General features: G+C 38.9%; 1 protein-coding gene across 1 annotated transcript in view; it reads left to right on the forward strand.

The window, feature by feature from the left end:
- Positions 1-24,611, forward strand: part of NELL2 (neural EGFL like 2) — a 134,630-nt gene that overhangs the window by 107,797 nt on the left and 2,222 nt on the right. The window contains exons 16-19 of the mRNA XM_059847045.1: positions 10,562-10,702; positions 19,702-19,895; positions 20,887-21,063; positions 23,104-23,328. Coding sequence (XP_059703028.1) covers positions 10,562-10,702; positions 19,702-19,895; positions 20,887-21,063; positions 23,104-23,328 — 737 coding nt within the window. The remainder of the gene's footprint in view (positions 1-10,561; positions 10,703-19,701; positions 19,896-20,886; positions 21,064-23,103; positions 23,329-24,611) is intronic.

Below are 24,611 nucleotides of genomic sequence, written 5' to 3' on the forward strand. Positions count from 1 at the left end.
TTCCAAGTGTTAATTAAGGCTACAGAGAGATAGACATGTGCAGCCAATGGATGGGTTGCAAACTTGGCATAAATGGTATAAATAAGCTGTTTGTGAGATTCTGAAACTCAACGTGTTGTGTACAAAACAACTTCCTGCTCTTCCCTTTTTCCAAATATTTTCCTTGAGAATGTATAATAATATGAAGGTAATGACTGGGTGCTGGTGCTATATCAGACTAGTACTTCAAGTATCTGTAAAAATCATACATCCTTAGAGGGCAGCAGAACCGTATGGGGGCTATTATACTTGTACAGAAACATTTGTGGTCTACATTGTGAGATCTGTCTGAAACAAATAATGCAAGACTTCAATCATAGCATGACAAGAACATAGAATGGTTTAGATTAGAAGGGACCTTTAAGACCATCTAGCTCCAGCCCCTCTGCCATTGGCAGGGACACTTTTCCCTATACCGGGTTGCTCAGAGCTCTGTCCAACCTGGCCTTGAACACCTTCAGGAATGGGCATCCACAGCTTTTCTGGGCAACCTCTTCCAGAGCTTCACCACCCTCATAGTAAATAACTTGTTCCTAACATCTGATTTAGACCTACTCTCAGTTTGCAAACCATTCCCCTTTGTTCTCTCACTACACGCTCTTTGTAAATCGTCTTGTCCAACCTTTCCTTTAAGTTCCCTTCAGGTATTGGAAGGCCACAATTAGGTTACCCTGAAGTCTTCTCTTTTCCCGGCTGAACAATTAAAATTCCCTCAGCCTTTCCTTGTAGGAGAAGCACTTCATCCCTCTAGTCATCTTGCTGGATCTCCTCTGGTCTCACCCCTAGCAGGTCCATGTCCTCCCTGTGGTAGGGATCCCATAGCTGGCTGCAGCACTGCGGGTGAGGTCTCTCCAGAGTGGAGTAGGGGGGCAGAATCACCTCCCTTGACTGTCTAATCACCTCTCTTTTGATGCAGCCCAGGATGTGTTTAGCTTTCTGGGCCATGCCCAGCTTTGGCTCTCTGGATCATGTCCAGCCTCTCCCCCCCAGCACCCCCGAGTCCTTCTCAGCAGGGCTGTTCTCCATCTGTCCATCCCCAGCCTGTGCTGATACCAGGGTTTGCCCCAACCCAGGTGCAGCACCCTGCACTTGGCCTTGCCAAACCCCATGAGATTCCCCCCACTGCTCAGGCCTGTCCAGGTCCCTCTGGATGGCATCCTGTGCTTCAGGCGTGTCAACTGCACCGCTCAGCTCAGCGTCATCTGCAAACGTGCTGAGGGTGCAGCAGATCCCTTCATCCCTGGCATTAATGAAGGCATTAAATAACATCAGCCCCAAAACAGACAATTACTATCAGTGAGTGTCCTTGTGACTTCTGTGCTCTATCTGTACTACCAAATAAAGCAGATGGGAGAGAAAGGGCAAGGGGTAGATGGTACCCTGGTACCCCACTTTCTCCTCATTTTACAGATTTGGGATCAAGCCACACAAGGAAAATTGAGTAGGTGACAAAGTTTCCATAAGAGGACAGTAGCAGAAGTCCAGGTAGGATGTAGGTAATCTCATTTCTTCTCCCTTTGCCCCTCTGTTAAATGTGTCCACAGCTGAGAGAAAACATGGTGGGCTTTATAGCATATTGTTTGTCAGTGGGAAGTACAGTGAATTTGTAAAACCTAAAAAAACCCCTTTGACCTTCAAGGAGGGCATATTCAAAAATGACTATCTCATTATATAGAAAAAAAAGGTTTAAAACTTGTCTTTGAGAGTAAACAAATGAGATCTGCAGCAAGCAAAGAGGTAAGCCAGGGTTTTGCAGATCTGATACTTTGCCTGGCTGCAATGTTTGAAATGAAGGTCACTCTCCCTGTTCTCACCTGAATTTTTCTCAGATGGGAAAAATAAGCTCAAACATAGCAGTGAGACTACTTTATAAGCTTGGAATGTTTACTTGCTTTACTTTGCTTTACATTTTTATTTATAAAGAAAATCTCTGACAGAATTTAAACAAAAAATGCCCATATTGAATTTAATGCACATTCTGGATTTAGTCATGAACCCTGCTTACCTCATCCTTTCAGTTTTATAACTAAAGATGCCTTGCTGCTTCATCCTTCTGTGTCTTTTTCTCCCTATACCTTGCCTGACACAGTTTCTTGGGTGCATATAATTTCTTTTCTCTCTCAGTGTCAACAGTTTTAAGTCACAAAAGATTTTTTCTTTGCTGAAGAGTCACATTCTGATACTTACCTTATTTTCTTTATATCTTTCTTTAGCTTGTTGCAAAATTAAAACCATATATGTAGCAGCTTAAGGTAAAAAAAAAGGTGAGAAAGATACCAGGGAAGAGAGAATATTACAAAAGAGCTCTAAAGAGACAAGATTTTTCTTGTTGTTTCTAAAAAAATCTAAATGCATCCACTACTTAGCCATTATTTGCTATGGCGAAAAAAGTCTTTTATTAAAGGTGAAAACTAAAGTTTCAGCTACATTCTTAAAATACAGTGGGTTATAAATAGAATGTGAATAGTTCAGCTGGGCAGCATTCTAATAGAATTTTCTTCAGTTATATGAGGGAGCTAGGGATGACCTTCATCACTCACTGTAAGCTCTCTCATGAATTATGAGCCAACTATTAGTGGAATTAAAATCTGTAACACTGTCAGTCATTGTCCTGTGTCCCTGTGGAGCTCTTCCTTTTGCTGTCAACATGAGGATGTCTGCAGTCTCTGAACATATCATGCCAATAATATGTTTATATCCAAGTAAAGGAATAGTGGTTTAGTTTTGAGCTGTTTCTGCAGCTTTTTCATACTTATATTGAGAATATTTATTGTTTTCTTGATGGGTTGCTGTCAACTATAGCATGAAAGAATGGCGCGTGTGGTTTTTTTCCTTTTTTTATGCTTCAGCAGCTTTATACAATCTCTACAAGATTTGACAGTTCAGGAGTAGCAATGCAAATTAGTTGTCCATGGACTAGGAGTCCTGGTAAGAAGCCACTGGTAAGAAAATGTATGTAAGAATGTCTTAAACCTTAGAACATATACACTATGGGCAATAACCTGACCAAAGAGTGGAAGACTGTGTCAGGAGATGAAGCTTAAATCAGGGTGTCAAAATCAATTCCTTGTTCCCCAAACTGAGTTTGAGTTGCTTTGAGGGCTCTTTTGTTTGTTTTCCATAATTTTCATCTGAACTAAGTGCTTGGGAATTTACTGTAATTCTTAACAGAGCTGATCTGAAGCAACCTTTTACAAGGCTGAGAATATGCTGGTTGCATCAGTCTTTTATGTGTAAACATCCTAACTCATGGTTATGACTGGCTTGACTCCCCACTTGAGGAAACCCAAGACCTTTTGTCAGTACAGTGTGCGAGTGAAGGCTTCCTTCACACCCACTGGAAAAGAGGTAACACTTGGCAAAACTAGTTCTTCTCTTTTCAAGTTAGTTCCCTTTTGCTTAGAACTCAGCTACCCTCACCCATCTTTAGCAGCTGGCCACTAGTGTGTTAGTCCTGTTTCTCATGTGCAGATGGAGTGATGTGACTTTCAGATCCTAGAAGGTATCTGAAACAGGTATGTCAAGGTCTAAACTTGCTATCTTGGAGAAAAGCAGTACTTTTCTTTTTCAAGATAGGGCTAATGACCAAGCAGGAGCATGTGTTACAGTTAACATCAGATGCTGTACTGAGAATGATGAACTCATTGAAAGCAAAACCACCTCTTTGTCAGCAGCTACAAAGAGAGGCCCAGTTTCTCTTCTTTAGTCTTCTAATGCGGATTGGCACAATCAGTGTCACACAACAGAGCTGAAAAATAAACTATTTTTATTTTACAGTATTCATGAATGCACCTAGTTCATCATGGCCAATTAGGTGCTCTGAATTTCAATTTGTATTTGCTGCAAATACACTTCCTTTGATAATATTGGGTGTGCAATGGGAGGCATAGTTTCAATTATTGGTGTGATCTGTGATTGATCAATTTTTCACAACAAAGAATTGTTAGCAGGGCCACATGGTGAAGCAGTCAGTGGAAAATTCCCTTTGATAACATTTCTATCTAATTTTGGAGCACTGCCACTGCCACACATGAAATACCAACACGATTGAATTTCTTTTTACTGGCATTTAGCAGGACCTATGGGGGTGTGCAGAAATCAATGGGGGATCAGGAGTCTGGAAAATTGCATACTTGAAGAATTAATGAACTATAATTCTGTATTACATTCTCAATCACATTTTGCTTCCTTTTCATTAATGTAACTAAATTAGTTTTCCATGGACAGGGTACTTTATAAACTGCAATCATGGTCTTGCTGGGATTAAAATGAAAAAAAAAAGACCTGTTATAATAGTAGCTATTTTTTCATGCAACATGACAGTTGGAAATTTTTAGTGAAGAACATATCATCTGCAGCACTGACTCCACCTGTCAAAGCAATTTTAAGATGACTTAACCAGAAGTTCTACTAGATCTGGGAGGTGTTGAGATAGAAGCAGCAACTCCAAAGATATTCCAAATACTTTCTTTTTTTTTTTTTTTTCCCCAAGGTGGGTCTTATTCATTATTCAGGGGAGCAGGGAGAGGAAGTGCCACAGTCTTTACCCTTCTCTGAAGGCTGTATCTGAGATAACTGGTGTTTCTAATGCTGTGTAGAGAAAGTTCTTCTGCTTATGGAACTGTGTTATGGTAGGATAGAATTGTGGGTGACTCCTCTCCTTGCTGTGTCCCATGGGCCATCTGTAATCTTTCCCTTTATAATTTAAGCTTGTAACTGAATAAAATGTTGGGATGAAATTGTAATTAAAATCAAGAATATTCTATAGTTTAATGACAACTTTGATGTGAGAACCCACACAGTGAAAAGAATGCCCTAGTACTCAGGATATGATATCATATCTTTAAAGAGTTCCTCAAACATGACAAATCAGAGTGAGACTGTAAACAAAAATCAGGCTCAAAGACTGTGATTGACAAAGGAAGAAAGTTCTTTTTGGAGGCAGGCACAGTGTTAGAAAAAAAAAAAGGAGCTGATCAAACTTTACAAAATAGATTTAAAAGTCATTTCAAACAACCTAAATTTTCTGGTATTAATGATATCTTCCTGGATCATGCCAGCATTCTTAGCCACTATATTCTTGAGAGTTTTATTCCTCTTTATGATATTTATATGCATATGGTATATGAGAATGTAGTGTGATGGAAATCCCAAAATCCTTGATGTTTTGATTTAACAGTAAGATAGCTCCAGTATATCAAACTGCTCTCAAGATCTTACATTTCTCCACCTTGACCTGTTTTCTGCATAAGATCTCAAGCCAAAGGTCTGGGTAAACAGGAGGGTCTTCTCAAGTATCATCCTATTAGAAATCTGTTATCACATGAAAACCAAAGCAAATGCTTTTTGGTTCTTAAATGCAAGAGATGGGACTCTAGAATTTGCAGCAGAGATGAACCCTTTTTGAGGCTAGTCCAGAAAATTGAGTCATTGATAGCAAATACTTCATGTGGTACAGTGAACTTGCATTTGGTCCTGCTGAGTAAGGCTTTTTCTTCTTTCCATATGTATTTACTAAAATTAGATAACCCAGACATCATCTTAATACTACTGTATATTCTGTTATCTGAGCATAAATCTGAATACTTGAAACATGACCTTTTACATACAAGCCAGACATAATATCCTTGAAATTGTATTGACATATGCAAAGGCATATCGGAGTCTGACTGTTCCCAATGTACCCATGAAAAAACCCCAGATATTGAAGATTTATCTGTTTAAGCAGCTTCCAAGTCTCCTAAACCACTTATTCAGTGATCTGTTGCTGAAATTATTTTTTCTTTCAGTTGTTTGCTCTTTATTTATACTGTATATGGGGCTGGGACGTGGACGCCTCAGGAGGTTAGCATTAGGCTGGGAAGGCTGTCGCCATTGAAATGAGAGCTCAAATTTAGGCTGAGTCAGGAGTGACTGAACATTTTGGAAGATGTTGGCTGCTCATTAATCTCTGTAGCCATACCCAGTGACAAAACCCAATTAGCGCTGGGACAGATTATTGCAATTGGGAATCTCTATTAATTGGCAGTCTTAGCTAGGTGCCATGTATTATTCTGTCACAGAAGACCTTCCAGTGTGGAGACAGCTAAGTTCTAAATATAGACAGCTTCCAATCTATGGTGTTGACTTCTTGACAAGCAAGGACTTTGGTTTGTATTGACCTGGAAAAAGCAGTTTGTAATGGAAAATATTTATGGCCTGAGTTCTTCTCTGTGTCTCTCGAAGTTTGTGAATGCAGGCTTTTCTAAGAGGAAGATTTGGTGATTAACATTTAAGTCTTGAAGTGAGTAATATAAAATGGTAGCAACACCCCTCCCCCACACCATGGTTCTTTGTTGAGTGCGGCTTGACTACATTAGAGTTTGGTCCTGTTGCTGGATGAAAAAGAACTGCTATCTTTCTAATTGGCAATTTTATACCACTTTCAGTCTTCAAAAAGTCCTATTATACAGAAATTCTCTAATAATATGAATCAGACAGCTAGTTCTCCTTTTCTTCTTTTTGTACCAGTGGATAATTTGCTAATGATCTTATTTTACTCTTCAGGGAGCAGAGTTTTCTCAGTGTTCCCAAGAGAAAAGGGTATAATAGCTAAAACTGTTGGCACAGTTAAGGAAATGAGTGATCCCGAGGTATAAGGAAGGTATTTGGGAGAGCAAATGTCATATCAAGGGGAGCTAGGCATATACAGCTCTTTCAAAATGCCTCTGATATTCTGTCTACTTTATTACAGTGAGGCCTCAGCAAAAAAAGTTTAAAATTTTGAGTTGAAAAATGGGTAACAAAATATGGAAATAAGGCTGACTGGCATAAGTGAAAATATAAAGCCTTTTGCTAACTTTCTTTTATAGAGTAATATTTCATTTTCCATGCTTTTCTAGTACATCATCAAACAGGACTTCATTATCACTGTTAATATTCCATATAGCCCACTGACAGACCATAGCCACTGGCCAAGCAAAACTTCAATCAGTTTTTCTTCTCTTGTCAGCTTACACCTCTGACTGAGCAGCTGCAAGATGATTCATCCAAGAAGGTTTCACCATAGGACAGGGGAAAATGATTTCTGTCTGCTTTTCCCATACTAATAAGATAATTTCAGTTGTAGATACTTTTGCAGCACTTCCTGAGCCATGCTATGCCTATTTGAAAACAGAAATCTTTTTATCCAAATGTCAAGAAATTTTTCCATGAAATCAGTGCTTTTGCTTTGTAAGACATATTTCTGCTGTGGTTTCCTGTTAGCAGAGTTACAACAGTCACATTTTGTCTCATTACAGAGCATGTTTCTATGTGAATTAATAATCAGCATTAGCTGTGAGAATGAGAATATTCTGTGCATAAACATCTATATTTTGAAACTGACTGGCACGTGCCTAAGATGTCATTTGCCTAAAAAGTTAGTGGTGAGAAATGTTTTGGATTTCCTTTCTTTGCTGCAAAATTCTGAAAGGAGTAATGGCTTATTCAGCATGGATGCACCAATGGTTCCAATGCATGCAGTCTGTGAGGGGTAAGACATTCTTCAAGACCTCCAGTGTGCCTCCATACATGCTTATGATGAGGATTTCTTATGTGACTCCACTCCAACTTTGCATGCAGTCATAACAAAACCAGAAGAATGTATTTCTTTGTTTACTGACATCAGATAAAGCATTTCATCCCAAGTAATACTTCTTGTGTTACAGATTCATCAGCTAGTTTGCAAATAAATACAGAGAAGCTGCTTTTGTTGTCAGTTTACCAATACTGATGTGACGTTCACGGCTTGTTTTTCCTGAATAATCAAGGAGTTCATCTGAATGCATTCTGCTTGTGCATGTGATATTGTGCTTACACTAATAAGGCTTATAGAATCACAAATTTTTCTGAAGAGAGGAGCACCGGCTTTCTTTAATTCATATCTGTTACTTTGACCTAAATAACACTTGTTTCTCCAGCTTGTCACAAATAAATGCATTCCACTTTCCCAAAGAAGTATATGCCATTCAGTGTCCTAATGCAACATTATTAAGTAGCCAGTATGAAGATTAACATCAAATCTTAACAGCAGCTCTTCTCCTTCAGCCTCTGAGTGGACATGTGCTATTGGTTCTCTGGGGTTTGTAGCTTTAGCCAGCCACAAGTTCTGCTGTACTGACCAGGTGATCCCAAGTGTTTAGAGGGGTCACTTCTGTTCTGCCAGGCAGCACATTCCCCAGTGGTAAGGGAACTTCCAGGTTGCCATCCTTTCTTCTTTTCTTTTCCTTTTTCATGAGTTATCTGTGGCTTCCTGAGCGAGTAGCAGTAGATAAGACACAGACTGCAAGCCAACCTTTTCTCACCACTGTAACATAATTTTCATTGATCTTCTTCTGATCTCTCAAACACCTCTGAGGTCCCACTGGCTCCTGGCTGCTCACAAGAAAAAGGCCAGAGTTTATACTGATTTAGAAAGAAACACACTGAGCAGTGGAAGATTGTAAAGGTTTGGCATTTCTCAGTCCTGCAGCACAACTACTCAGATGATTATCTTGGAATTCATAGTGGAGTTGAAATTTTTTTTTAAACCAACAGAGACTTAAGATTTAATTTGTGGTGCACAAAGCAGCAAAATATACACTTGCTGCAATACTGCAGCAGGAGTGTTGGTAATTTTTATCACCATAAATACTGATCATGTACATCAGGGCCGCCTGTTAAGAGATAATGTTGATAGAAAATCAGATTGACGCATCACAGCAAAAATTTCTAATGAGATTTTGTCAAGGATCTGTAAAGCTTTTAAAAACCAATAAGCTCATTATACAGTTGTACAGTTATTGCAAAGAAATTTTTAAAACAATTATTTGCCATGTAAATAAAATACCCAGAGTACATCCCACATGCCCCCTGCCATGTGTAAGAAAAACACAACTCAAAACCAAATGTGGGTGACTGCGCTATACCTTGTAGTTTATGCAGATGTTCCCCACACACTAATATTTTTATTACCTTGAAATGTGGAACAAAGTGTTCTCAATGGATGAGGAAGTCTCAGGGTTTTAAAAAGGTTTTCTTTGAATAGGTTTCATAAAATACTTGGTAAGAGTATGTCTATCTAGCCACACATTATTATTCTCAGAAAAGAGATTCCCTACTTTATTGTAGCTCACAGTTTCTTTTCTTAGCCAGTTTACAGTTCCTCCTATGAAAATAACAAATTGCATAAAAATGGGAGGTAACAGGGACTGTGGGCAGAATTGTGACATATTTCTCAGTGGTCACATCACACCTCACCTTCATTTCTGCATCCTAGATGATGCCAGGTCAACTGCTGATGTACTTCAAGAGTTTGAGTCTTAATTTGTTACTTCAGCTCTTAGTTTAAAAGATTCAGCCTTTGAAGGAAAGTTGAATCCTTGCTTCGGCCAGAGTGGCCAGTACACGGAGAATTTATTCATTGTTCAAACTCCTGGTGGAGAGTGATTAGAGCTTTTTGTTTCTGAAGGCAGTTTGCACATGTTGTGCCTCCCTTTGTGTTGGTTCTACAGGCACCTCTCAGTCAGCTTGATGCTCAGATAGGTGTGCTACTTCTGGTATAAAACGCAGTGATAAGGCAGTGATCTGATAGGGGACAACTCAGTTTTACCCCTCTTTGACTCCATACTCCAGTATTCCCTAACTGTTAACAGCACTCATACTCTGGGACCTGTTCTTTAGAACAGCTTACTGTGTACCTGAAGGCACTGGAAGTGAACATGTCACAAAGTTCTCTGCAGCTCTGCTAAGTCCATGAGTAGGGGTCTTTAGAACATGCTTTGGTGGATTTTAGATCTAGTGAGTGTATAAAAAAAAATCCATTCTATAATAAATTGTTATTGTAAAGTTAAGTTACTGGAAGTTGTTGGTTTGAGACACACTTCCCAAAGGAATTTCCAGGGCAAGGAGAATGTGTTGTGCTTCACCTTTAAGCATTTGTTTGGAAACCTAGTTGTTTTCTTTGATGATTAGAGAGGAGTGTGCAGTTGGTTATGTTGAGGTTAAGAGGTGCTGGTATAAATCAACAGGAACTTCACAGGGTAGGGAAGCCCTTATAACCTAAAATTGGTGTCTCCAAAAGCATAAACAAGAACCAGAGTAAATATTTAATGTTTTTATATACCCCTAGAAAAAAAAAATCTTTATTGTATCAGGCAGCCGGCACTGCTAAAAGGGTTAAGATCTAATTATATGAACTGGGACCTAATTCTTTTCTTCATATTAGGGGCAGTTTAAACAGATGTCAGATTACCTGTCATGTTTTGTGACAAAATGAGGTGTTACTATGTAGGTAGTAAATTGGGATAAGCAGTACCTCTGCTGCTGTTAGGCCCAAAATCATTAGCCAAGTACTTTAATGGAAACAATTCAAAACTTCACTGCAATTAATTCTGCAAATTCAAGTGTCAGTAATGAAAATAATTCTGTGAGACCTAGAAACACCAGGGATATCATTTTTCCTTGAATGAACACAGCAATTTTCTCTGTGTGAATTTTCTTCTGTTTTGTTGTTAATAAACAGACATTGATGAGTGCTCGGATGGCTTTGTTCAGTGCGACAGCCGTGCTAACTGCGTTAACCTGCCCGGCTGGTACCACTGCGAATGCAGAGATGGCTACCATGACAATGGGATGTTTTCACCCAGTGGAGAATCCTGTGAAGGTCAGTATCTAAAAAAGGGGGGGTACTGTGTTAACTGCATTAACCTGCCCGGCTGGTACCACTGCGAATGCAGAGATGGCTACCATGACAATGGGATGTTTTCACCAAGTGGAGAATCCTGTGAAGGTCAGTGTCTAAAAAAGGGGGGGTACTGTTATGGCTCACATGAAACTGTCCAGAAAATGTCTAGTGCTTCAGATTGTACTGGTCAAGCATTGGCTTGAAAACTGCAATGAAATTTAAACCTTGACCCAAAAGAATGACAGTTTAAATAAGCATCATCATCAAAGGCAAAAGAATATAAATATGAATGTTCCTATAACATAGAGCATTAGTGGAGCATTTCTGTGTTTTACTAACATAATATGTAAAGTCAGGCATGGTGATTGAAATGCAGTTTCTCTGGCCCTGCATCTGCTTCTGTGCTTGTCCCTTGCATAAGTGATTTCCCGTGGGCTGGTAGCATAGACTGTAATCTGTCACTCCACAGTAATCTGTTTCTATGTCAGATTCTTTGTGTATAGGAAATGGGCCTCAATCCAGACCTCATTTCTTCCATTTTGTTTGCCTCATACACTGAAATAGTTCTTGATTTAAATATTTCCTGCTGCAGAAAACGATGGTGCATCCCTGAGACCCTTACCTATACCTTGGGTGTACTGTGGTGTTTCTCCTGTGTAATGGCTAACTGCTTCTAGGAGGCAGCAATTTGCAGACCTACTTTACAAACAAGGGAGCTCAGTGGACGTAGGGCTGGTGCAAGGTGTGGGGGACAAGGAGATAGAAAGGTTTTCTGTGTTCATGAATGATCTTAAAGGGAATTAGCAGATTAATAAGAACACAATTACTTCCAGATTCAGATCTCTAAGTATGGAATGTTATTCATTAAGATATCTTAATAACATCTTATAATGTTATTCATTAAGATATCTTAAGATATTTCATGCTGCTGCTCTAAAATAACAGAAGAAGCCAGTCTATTTTTTGCCATGCACTTCTCAGGGCAAAATTATCACCCTTACTCCCTTCTTTCTCAGAGTGCTGAAATATTCAGTGCTCACAGTGTAAGCTTTCTTATTGCTGTTTAAACTCACATTGGTGGGCTGCATTGGTCCCAAAGGGAAGCAATTGAATTAATTTCTCTAAGGCAGACACAGAGTCAGTTCTCCAGGAGTGAGAATGACCTTTCTGGTATACCCATCATCAATACTTTATTTCAACACATTTTCATCACAGCTGAAAGCCTGTATTCCCAGGGGGAATCAGCAATTTAAGGGAACCACTGCTTTCATATGTTGAGCTTTCTTTGTCAAGAACTAACTAAATGTCAGTGTTAGCTGGCCAGGAGTTAGGACAGAAAGGTGCAAAGAATAAGTTGTGATCCCTCTGATTATAACATTGCACTTCTGTCACTTATGGCGCAGGAAATAAATAGTCCAGCCAAGCATTTATGGAAATATTCTCAATATCCCAAGTTTTATCTTCAGTGTCAGTATAACACTTACCTGGTGGGTTGAAGATCGTGGTTTGGCACATGCTGTCTCAAGGGAAATACACAATACAACGTGGCTGTGTTATGATGTGCACAAACAAGTATCAATTAAGCAGCAAATTCTAAACAAATGAAAAGCCAAGGGAAAAGAATTGTGAGTGTTGCTACATGTTTACAGAAGCTGCAATTATTAGACTGTTTTGACCTTTTCTGCAAAGAGCCAGCAGCTCTTTATTAAACGTACACAGAGGATAACAAGTAATTAGAATTAAATCACAGATGCCAGAAAACTATCTTCATTGCTGATAACCCTAGTGACTAAGAGTGGAACACTTTCAGTTTGATTGATTGCAGCTCCAAACATTGGGATCCTTAGCGACTTGAGACTGCAGAATTATAGGATGTCTTGGATTGGAAGGTACCTTAAAGATCATAAAGTTCCAACCCCACTGGGTGGGGACACATCTCCCTAGACCAGGTTGCTCAGGACTCCATCCAACCTGGCCTTGATAGGGAGGAAAGTTAGATATTTGATTAGTCTTACCACATCACTTTTTATTGGACTGGAACTTGTGAAATGTTGTCTCAGATAAAAATAAAACCAGAAGGGGCATGAAGAGACAACCTAAAATCCATTGTAGTGTGGAAAGTTGAACTTGGAGTAGCACAACACTGTAGTGCAGAAGCAATTGTCTTCTCTGCTGTCAGATCTTTCCATTGTAAGTGATTTCCCTACTGGGTTTAAAGACAAAAGAAAATGGATTGCTTTTGATAGTTCTTCAGTGACTGAAGATGATAGTTCTATCATGATGTGGTTGTTCTTCTAATCACACCTAACCCCTGGTTAGATGTGATTAGATTGAGCTGGTGGTGGATGATCTTTTAGACAGTCACTCCAATGGAGCAGCAGCTTCCAGGCTATACTAATCTCAAATTTCAAATCACAGTTCCCCAGTTCTCACTTTGAACTCTATCCAGGACCAGCATCCTCTGAAACTTTCTGTCTTGTGCAGGTGCTTCAGCTTGCAGAGCTGTAGAAGGAACAGTGCAAACTACTTCAAAGTAGTGTTTTATAGAGGGTGCATAATAGGCTTGACTTGACTCATCTTTTGTAAGTTTAGAGTTGCTTTGAAGTAACTTCCTTCTTCTAGAGGAAAAAAAAAACTTTAAAAGCCAAGGAAGATTTTCTTGATTGTTCTACATCGTCTTCCTCAAATCTGGGTCTCTTTGTGTCCCCTGCACATGTGCTGGTAATACTACACAGAGTGTTTCAGTGGTCAGTGTAATCAGTTCTTTGTTTTCTTCAGCAAAGACTCCAGTTTTAAAAATCCATGTGGAAACACCTCTGTTAAAATCACAGATGCACAGGAGCATTTCCTTAAAAGCCTTACTTTAACAGAATTCCAACGCTGCACCTATACCTTTTAGGACATCACAATAAATATTCCTACTTAGAGCTGGGCTCCTTGGTAGCACTAGACTTTGTCAGTGCTTGATAATGAAATAATAGTTACTGAATTGCCTATTTTACACATCTGTTGACCTTGGCTACTGCTGCTTCTTTGGCACAACTGAAAATATTGAATATTTTGACTAATGTACTTGAATACAAAAATTCATAATCCCATTTTATTGTACCTACAGGCAATTCAAGACCTAGAGATCCCTTTGATGATAGTTTTGATTCACATTACACCCCTAGGTACACCTATGGTGTCTATAAAAATTACTGAGAGAAATTATGGGAAATGCAGCTGTAGGGCTTCAACCTCTTAGCAGCACTTGCTGTTTTTCCCTTGGAAATAGAATTATGTTATGCCTTGTTATATTTCCAGAAAAGTGAAATATCAGCCATGTAGTTCTTGAGACTGTAAGGTTTTGGGAAGTCTTAAATTTTATATATGTAAATATAGCACTCAGTATGGTATATTAACTTGTATCTTCCTCTTTGACCCTGACAGCTTTTCTTTGTAGTTTCTTTAAACAGTCTTATTGGTACTGAAGGTTGTCTTTTATGTACCATTTCATAAAGAGAGCTGGGCTAAGGGAGTAGATATTGCTTCCTCAGGCTTCACTGCAGTAAAAAAAAACTAGAACTGAGGGCAAAATCCTAAAATAAGAAAGTTCAGGCCCCGTTAATGTTTGCCCTGCAGTTCTGTGTAACATCCTTATTCCTTTGAATTTGTCCTTTGCAATGTCTAAAAGCTTCCATAATCAGTTGAAGTGGGAGGCTATATTGGTTTGTACCAGAATAGTGCAGGTTATGCCTCTGCAGTTGTTGGACATTTGGCACACATCCACATCCAAAGAAAGCTCACCTAATTAAGGCAGCCCCTCAGGACTTACCAAGAGTGTCTGTCAGGTGCCAGCTGTCGTTAGTATAGAATATGAGATCAATGTACCTTCACTCTCAGCAGGTACTACATTTTTTACATGAGACGGATGCAAATGAAAGGGTTGGATAGATCAATCCAGAATGCCCAGTTCATAAAAGAATCTTTTTTTGGTTGTAAGAGTTTATCCATATGTGAACTCCCATTTGGGTTTTCTATTCTGAAGTATCTTATGGTTTTTTCCTACCATCCTGCTTCCAGAATTAGAATCACTTACTTCTCTGTGTGACAGAGCAGCCAGCCTGACAGCACAGAGGCTGAGGCTCAACTTGAAGTCTGTTTTCAACAATCCAGGATAATGAGGGATGGAGGCATATTACAAGCCTCAGTGTGCTCCCCAGCCTTCCTGACTGAGCAAAGTCCAGAATGGTCACTCCAGCATCTATGTCTCTGGATCTGAAAGGCAGAGGAATTGCTGGCTGTCAGGATGTCTCAATTTATCTCACACCGCATCCAGTATTTTAACTAGTACATGAGATTTCTTGAAGTTGAAAACCCACTGTCAGCTTGGAGTCCTACACTTAGGTTTATCAGAAGCTTTGTTTTTGACAGCAATTAAGTGAAACAGGAAATAAAAAATCATTACTCTTCAGCAGGAAACCTTACTAGCACTCACAAAGCTCCATCAAAATCCTTTTGCTTTTATTCATGATCATTAAAAGTCAGCAAATAAAGTGACTTCTTTCTTTTTTCCATTTATACCAAATAGAGCTATAGACATTAAGGTTTCAGTATTGAATTTCTGAACCCAACTAAAGCATCACCAAACAGAAGGCAGATATGGAGACACATTAGTATTTCAATATTCTGGAGTGTGGGAAGAAAACAAAATTTCCAGATTTTCTTGTCTTTTGTAAAAAGACTGATAAAACAGAAACTTCACCGCTATATTTTATAAGACAGCAATTTGAACACATTTGCTGTATAGGGAAATGACATTTCAGTCAAGCTGATGTTACCAACATCTGAAATCTCAGCTCTTCATCTTCCACATCTGGTATGCACTCTCACAGGTGGCTTACATGAACTCAGAAATAAATTATTCACAATCCACTCGCTCTTTGAAGAATGATTACACCAGTCAATAGATCTACTCAGGACAGAAAGAACAGAAATAGAACTTTCTGCTCAGACGAGCTTGGGTTCCCTAGCAAATGCACTCCTTCCTTTTTTGCCTTAAGCAAAAGGAACTCAGGTATCCTGGTACTTTCACCTTGCTGAGCTAATGCTCTTCCTCAGAGCAAAGGTAACTGAGAAACTTCAGTTGCTTCAGAGCAAAGGAACTGTCCACCCTCCCGAGCCATCTCTTCCATTTGTGTCTCTTCTCAGTGATACAAATGTTCCCCTTTTCTTTAAAAAAAAAGATATCTAACCAATATCAGAATGATGAGACATTCTGAATCAGAGGCTGCTTGCTGCTCAGGGCCAAGTGAAATGGTGCTTTGTCCCTCTGTGTTTCTTTGACTGCCTCTTCCAAAAAACAGTCAGTGAATCTCCTAATACAACCTTGGGTCACAACCTGGAGCAATTGAAATTCCCATTTTTATGGAGTTTTTTATGTCTGCTGCAGTCTCACAAATACTGCAAAGGGAGTTTAGTCATTCTAAGTACTGTCACCACATTGCATGGCTTTAGTCCGGTATTTTTCCTGTGTAGACATTAAATTATTTGTAATAGAATTAACTCCTGGTTCTCTGTAACATGTATCACTACTGCTTCTCCCATGATATTCCTTTGTTATTGCAACATTAGATTGTAAGAGATGATGGTAAGAAAAGGAAAATCCTTAAAAATGAGAGAGATAAAAGCTGCTGTAATTTTTCATGTAGGTTAGATAAATAGGAATTGATTCTCAGTTTAGTACTAGATAACTAGTTACATTTCATTTCTGTCAGGGTTTTTATTGAGGCAAACCTCCAACTCTTTTGAGACATAATGTTCTAATGTCCTAACATTCAAGTTGCTTGGTTCTTAAGCAGTGTGTTGTGAATAGCCTGAAGTGAACTATTTGTTTTTGAGTGGTTTGTGGGGGACTCTTTGGGTTGGTTTTTTTTTTTGTTTGTTTTGTTTTGGTTTGGTATCTTTTGCGAGGGGGCTGGGGGATTGTTTGTATGTATGTTCTGTTAACTGCATGGGAGCAGTCATGAAATGGCTTTGTGGCTGAATATAGTGGAATATGCAATCTGATATCTTACCATCTTCCCTTTTCAAACACAAAAGATGTAGCACCCAGTGTCCCTTGTCCATAGCTGGTTATGGCTGTAAGCACAATTCCAGTAACATGATTCACCATCTATTAAAAGTCTAAAGTAAAAAAAACTGAACAAAGTTTTGCTTGGTATGGATGACTTGTGTGCAAGTTCTTTGCTGATAATGCCTGATGTTTGATGTGGATGAATAATGCAGATGAGAGTTTCATGCGTGAAAAGTTGGTGTTTCTCTTGCTGCATCATAAACACACTGCTGTTTCTGATTAGGTTAGAATCAAAATGTAAATAGCTCCTCCTGTGACTAGGGATATTTAAATTGCCCTTTCCAGAACATTTATTTTCATAAATCAAACAACTGAGAAAAACAAGATTGGGAATTTTCAGAAGTTCTCAATGCCAGATAAGCTCGGCTCAATACCAGAGCCAATGATGAAACCTCCATTATTTTCACTTACTGTGACTGTGTTGAAAAATAAACCTCAGAAGCCTTTTTCTCATGGGAAAATTGTGAAATAGACTTGTGTATGAGTGCTGAAAGCAGAGTCAGTGTTTATAGGCTCACCATTTGTTGTTTGAAGGAAAGCTTTCTTATTTACGTGACAGCTGAACTTTGTCCAGTTACTTCATCAAGTATGTCTGCCTTCTCTTAAGTAGATAGGTTGCTGAGAAGTGGCATTATAAATTTATGAAAGCTGTGTGAAAATTATGTACAAAAGAGTGTCCTAAACAAATGAATACAAGTTTTGGAAAGTAATTTATCAAAAATTACTTCGATAATAAAGATAATCTTGCTGTTAGTCAGAATCATTACATTTAAACTGAATTTGTGTCTGTTCTTGTTATTGCATGACTTAGGAATGGCTATACCTTAATTTTAAATTGCCAGATTATATTACTTTCTGGCTGGATTTAAGAGAAGATATAGGAAGGAGAGAGCAGCTCTTCCTGTCTGGTGTGCCAGAGATGTTTCAGACACACTGACTTAGGTTCATGGTCCCAGTTATCTCCTGCCCTGTTACAACAGTGACTGCCTCCAGATGCCTCAGAGGGCAGTGAGGTAGAAGATGTAGAGATCTGAGATTACTTGCCTGTTCTGGATTATCTGTTACATAAATAAGTGTACCATGGGTCCTAATTCATGATATGTATCCAAAAGTCACAGTCTCTCCAAAAATCTGTTAGCACTGAAAATTGACTGTTCTGGTTAGCTTTATACACTTTTGGCTATGCAATTGTTTTTTGCCTCTTAGGATTCTGTAGCAGTGAGTGTCGTAGTTTGTTTATGCATTGTATGAAAAGTTATTTCCTTTTATCAGGCATGAATTTGTTGTCTTTCAGTTTGATTCACTGTCCCTTGTCTAGTATGTTAGCCAGTATGGAGAAAAAAGCTCTCAACATGTCTTCTTTGGAGTTTTTTGGGGGTTTTTTTGTTTGTTTTCTTTTTTTTTTGTTTGTTTGGTTGGTTGGTTGGGTTTTTTTTTTTTGTTATATCCCCTCTTCCTTTAGAGATGAGCAATCCGTGTTTTTTATTTCACCTCAAATGTTATTTCCCCCAATCTTCCCATAAGCCCTAGTAATTTTGCAATTCTTTTTAAGATCATGGCACTTTTACGGCACAAAGTATTTGAAGGAAACCTGCTATGCTGCTGATTTGTACAATGGAGTTCTAATAATTTCCCTGCTGTTTTTCCTCCCAATTCAAATTCATGTTAGCACCTTGTTAATGTTTTTGTTTTTTTGACCATAGCCACGCTTGGAATTGAAATGGTAATTGAATTATTTTGCTTTAGACTGAATGCACTTGAGGTGGATTGGAGGTTTCATTTCCATTGTTGAACCCAAAGCTGAGTGTTTTATTTTTTCAGTTTTTATGCTGGTGGTGAAAGATACATGCATGACCATATTCCTTATTTTATTTCACTCCTCTGGTGGACATTTAATTATAACATCACTAATTTTAATGAACTTTAATCAAGAACTTGGACCATACTGCTGAGAAATTGTATTTAGAGTTGAACTCAGTATCTCAATATTTAAAGTCATTGTGGTTCTAGTCTTTCCTCTGTTTTCCACTTTTTATGGCATATATCCATTTACTTCATGCCCCTTTGAAGGTTCTTTCCACGATCATTTTTCTCCATTTAAACAGCTGTAAAAGCTAAATAAAGACTATTTGAGTAGAAGGTAGTGTGTGCTGCTAGCTTTCCTTTGCAAAATAGTCGTGTGTACCTTGATAAAGGCTTTAAAGTACTTTTTAATTCTTTGAGAGATATTGTTTTTGAATTAATTTATTTTTATTCACTGGAGACATGATTTTTTTTTCTTTATTTTCTATTGTAGACATAAGACCTATAGTTGTCGCTGCAACTTGAATATTTAAAATATTCTACTTTTTACATTCTAATAAATGATGAAATTTAAAGCATGGTGTGCTTACTTAAATGAGCTTACAGGTCAGACATCACCTTTCACATTAAATTCTCATCAAGTGAACTCAAATGTGCTAGACAGAGCCAGCAAAAGGCTTTAAGAACATGATTCTGAAGCTGTTCTTGTTTCACATAACATTTCTCGTGTATGGTTTCCAAAAACTAAGGCTTTTTAAGGAGCTAAGAATTATTCTTTCTCTCATGTTTCTTGTGGTTTCTTCATTCTATCTACTGTACTCAATAGCATTCATTTAAAAATATGTAAAGCAAAACTCAATATCAGGTTAAAACATGATCCAAAAAAGCTGATGTGACTTGTAAAAAATTTTTTGTTAGTTTTTAAGTTCTCCCCATTCTGGTGAACTACAAATTAATTTTCAGCTGAAGGCCTTAATGGCTAAGAATCATTTGTATTGACTGCCACAAGAAAATTTTTGTATATTGACTGAGGGCATTCCATGGCATGTTTTTGCAGACATTGATGAATGTGGAACTGGAAGGCATAGCTGTGCCAATGACACTGTTTGCTTTAACTTGGACGGCGGGTATGACTGTCGGTGTCCCCACGGCAAGAACTGCACGGGAGACTGTATCCATGAAGGCAAAGTCAAGCACAATGGTCAGATTTGGGTGCTGGAGAATGACAGATGCTCTGTCTGCTCGTGCCAGGTCAGTACAAATGCAAGTAGCTGCTTCTGCAAGGTGGTGGTAGGGATGAAGGGCAGAGCATCAGGATCCAAGTGAAATTCCTTTTTTAGCTGCCTTCTCAGGTGCATGTGTGGAGCTACAGAAATATAATCATGTATTACCTAGGGTTTTGGAGATAGCTTCTCTCTCCAACCTGCATGAGCAAAACATTCATTGGAAGTTTATTATGTGGTACTGGGAGAAGGATGACAGTCCTGTTTTGTTAACAGAGATGCCACCTGTGTTCTCTGGGTGGGAGTAGCAGCATTTTCACACAAATAAACTGTCTAGACACCTATTGGGGCTGGAGTCTGATGCCAGTATCTCAAGCAGGTGGCTATAAATAGAAGTAGGTTCTGTGTCTGCAGGATAATTCAGCTTAACTTCCTCAAATGTTTGCTGTGAGAAGTTTGGTCCCAAACTAAATGCTGATGGAGAATGAAGGGCAAAAACACTGCTGACAGTATCCTGAGCATTTCAGCAGCTTGACTTTAGCATACATGGTTTAGTTTCAAATCACCTATCATCTTCCTACATGAATAATTACAGAACGGAGTGGTTGATCTTCCCTGACACCCTCCAACCTGGTATTCTATGAAACCCTGATATTTTCTGAAGTTTAAAGCAAGATTCATCAAGCATCTCCATGAGAATGACAAACTTAGTGCAGTCCATTAAAGTCTAGCCCTTGGTAAAGATGCCCTTGGGTTTCACCACCTCAGGGGAGTGCTGCCTGGAGATAGGTTGAATGAAGGATGTGTGTAAGACAACAGGGGAATTTTATGGCTGTTAGTGAGTGTTAATGGGGGTTTCTGGCTTGGTTTGAATTGTATTTTGGCAAAGATACTGTGTAAGGGAAAACGTGTGAGCTGCTAATGGCTTAGAATCATGGTGAAATATAAAATTTTGGCTGGAGTTTGGCCAGAGTTGTGCAAATTTCTGCCATAGCTGTGTGTCTCTCTTCTAAAACCAGAATGGATATGTGATGTGCCGGCGAATGGTCTGTGACTGCCAAAATCCCACCGTTGACCTCTTCTGCTGTCCTGAGTGTGACCCAAGGCTCAGCAGTCAATGTTTACACCAGAGTGGGGAGTTTTCCTATAACAGTGGTGATTCCTGGATACAGAACTGTCAGCAGTGCCGCTGTCTGGTAAGGTTCCTGATTACAGCTGCACAGACCGGAGGGAAAACGATATGAGATATTCTGATCTGTGAATGGTTTCATTTTCATGCATTAGCATCCACTTAATTTTCCCTGAAGTACATGTATAATTAAAATCTGGTTTTCCTGGGTTTTTGTCAGTATTGTCCAATTTCTGTCAAAAATGTGTTTTGACGCAATAGACATAATATAAATTACTTAATCATGAAGGTGGTTTCAGCAGAGTGGAGGTCATTTGGATATGGCACCTACACAGCAACACTCAAGTTCACTTATTCAGAGACTGATGAAGCTCTATAAGAAAATTCTAAATATGCATTTATTATCACAGCTGATATTTTCAAGGATGCTGGTAAACTTAAACTTATTCATTCAGACATTTCAAGTAACAGAAAAATAATAAGACTTCTTGCATTTTTCAAAACAGGGAAATGAAGTTTGAAAAAAATCTGTTAAAGCTTGTCACCTTTTCCCTAGGCATGTATTTTGAAGTCTAAGCAAAACCTATTCTGCATAATGCTGCTCATGAAGTTTCTGTGACAGAGAAAATCTCAAGATAAAAACAACTAGCTTTTATCACAAGTTATCTCCAAAAATAAGGGCTGGTCCATGTCGCAGCTTTGGCTTTTCAGGGTATCATGAATAACAGCCAGAAGCCCATTTCTGTAGACTGTGCTTACAGTGCTACCACTGCCAAAATTCAATGAAATAGATAACCACGTGCTTCTTAAAAATGAAAAAATAGCCAACCTACAATTTAGGATCTCAATAGATGTTTCTTTTTTCTCAAGATGCTACTTCTGTTGCAAAAGTCTGCTTTCTTTCAGTGACCATGGATTTTTTGGGGTGACAGAGTATTGTCTACTTCCTGTACTGTCTATCACTGCAAAAAATAGATTGAAGTGTCAGGATCAGTGACTGGATTAAAAGACTGCTTTCAGTCTTACCATCATGCAATTCAAAAAGAAGAAGATTGACCCAGATGAGAATTTTTTGAAAGACTAACTTTGCAATACTTTCTGCAACGAGTGGAGGAAATTTGGGGCTATTACAAGTTTCCATTTTTTTTTTTTTCAGCTTCTGCTTTGGATATAGCAAACTCCTCATTCTCAAAGACTTAGATACATTTTTTGTGAATAAACTGATTTCCTAGAGCTAAATGCTGTTCTTTTTGCCCCCCCTTAAGTCCAGACTATTAAATCTGTGCTCAAATGAGCTCAATAAATTGGAAGTCAGAGATCTGCTCAAAAAAAAAAAAAAAAAAAAAAAAAAAAAGTACATCATTGACTTCTGTGAAGTCTTTTCTTTGAGCAATAGATCTGCAACTTTGGCCTTTGTCCAGACTGAAAGGAAGCTGATTCCAGCTTCTAGTAACTGATATGATTCATTAAACATCTTTAGATTTGTGTTCATGCATAAAGTAAGTTCCCATAAGGATATGCTGGCCCAACACAAGTCTCTGCTCAGACCTTTTCTTATTTTGACTGTACTAAATCCACCATGCAGAAGGTATGATAAAGTTTGGAACTTCAGTTATTCTGTTCATAATATCCTAAGTGGATGAAGGGTGGAGTGGGTGAAGGTGAAAATGTGGTGGTATTCCCTGTTACCTTGGGGAGGAAAAAAAAGAGCACTGAAAAATTAAAAAAAAAAAAAAAAAACCCTGAAAATTTTGGCACACTTTTGCAGTGCAGTCATATTACAACTTCTGCCCCTTGCAGAATTAGGGCCAGAAAGACAGGCCAAATTCCTGTTCTGCATAATTTCATGGAGAATTTTGACCTGCAGCTTGATGGAGAGTGTACTGAACTAAGTTAAATCTAATCTGCTTTCTGAAGGGCATGCAGAAAAAAGCACCTGATCTGCTGTGTGTCCCACAATCAATGGATATCAGTGTTTTCCTTGCTGAATTCTGAAGAGCACCAGATGGGAAAGAACAGCCAGCTAGGGAACATAATGCTGAATCAGAGGAATGGATGAGGAACAAAACAAGAGCTAATAATAATATCTTGCTCTTTCTGAAAACAGCAAGGAGAAGTTGACTGCTGGCCCCTGCCATGCCCAGAGGTGGACTGTGAGTTCAGTGTCCTCCCTGAGAACGAGTGCTGCCCACGCTGTGTCACTGACCCCTGCCAAGCCGACACCATTCGCAACGACATCACGAAAACATGTCTGGATGAAACCAACGTCATTCGCTTCACTGGATCTTCCTGGATTAAGCATGGCACAGAGTGCACCCTCTGCCAGTGCAAGGTAATCCAGGTTATAAAGATGAGGCTGAGATGCTTCTTCCCAGCTTGTTCTGTGGCACATAAATATTCATGTGGCACTGAGTCTGGTCAGGGAACAGTTGGTGTCTACGCTCGTTTTAAAGCAGCAGAGATGACAGTAAAAGTGTTCAGCTTAGTTAACTGTACTCTTGCAAGTGCTAGAAGCATACTTTGATGTGCTAGCAGATCAGAAGCAGGACAACAACCCATGCTGCAGAGTGCTGTGGACAGGGTACTGGGCTTCACTTTTCCACCAGGATAGCTCAATTCGAGTTTAAACGTGGAGCTCCAAGCTCCATGCTGTCTAGGAAACATGCAAGTATGGCTCTGTAAGCCCAGACTTTGCCCGAGAAATTTGTTCAGTGTGATACTATAGTGTTGCTGGAACGGATTGAATTGCTTTTTGAGAATAGTAATTGCTTTCTGAATAAAAGGACTAGTTATATGGTTACATAGCTTTTGTACTTTAAAATTAATCAATGTGTTTAGAACATTTACTGGTTTTGTACTCAAAGAAATTGAGGAGAAAAATTAATGGCTACAGGCATATGTGAATTCTGGTATCTCTTTTTGCAGATGAAAAAGGGCTTAACAAAAGTGTTTCTATGCAAAATAAGATCATAAGTGAACTGTGGTTTTTGCCACTCAATACTGAATAGTGGCAATATGTGCTTCCACAGCAGCCAAGGAGAGAGAGCAGGATTCATGCACAGTTCTTTAATTACTACTGACATTCACAGTTGATTTTGTGCTTTATTCTACGTTCTTCCCAAGCAAGGTGCTTCTCAAACTCCAATACATGGTACAATCAACTGCTTGAAAAGGTGCTCATAAAAAAAAAAAAATCTATCTTCAACACCTCCTTCTGTGAGAATTCTGTGTGATCAGGCAGCAGAAGCTGTCAAGCATCACTTCCTTCCTCTGCTTTTTCTGATGCAATACTGTGTGCAATAGGTGCTGCTGTGGAGGCATAGTCCTTTTTCAAGGGCAGTGGTATGCACCAAGGAAGTGACAGCACTTGTCCTGATGTTAGAATGGGTCAGTGGTTAGAAGAAAATGCTGTGGTCTGACAGACTGGCTAATGGTTATAAAGCCAGCTGCTGCCCAGAGGATGTTAAAAACCTGTACTTTTGGGGTCCATAGCTGGTGCTATACACCAGCTTCAATGCTAGAAGTTACTTTTTGCTCAGGCAATTTGCTAAGGTTTTTATGCATCTGGTTCCCCATCTGTAAAAGAAATTATTGTGTGTGGTTCTTCCCTAAAAC

This window comes from Haemorhous mexicanus, chromosome 5, assembly GCF_027477595.1.
Source record: "Haemorhous mexicanus isolate bHaeMex1 chromosome 5, bHaeMex1.pri, whole genome shotgun sequence".
In the NCBI taxonomy this organism is placed as follows: Eukaryota; Metazoa; Chordata; class Aves; order Passeriformes; family Fringillidae; genus Haemorhous; species Haemorhous mexicanus.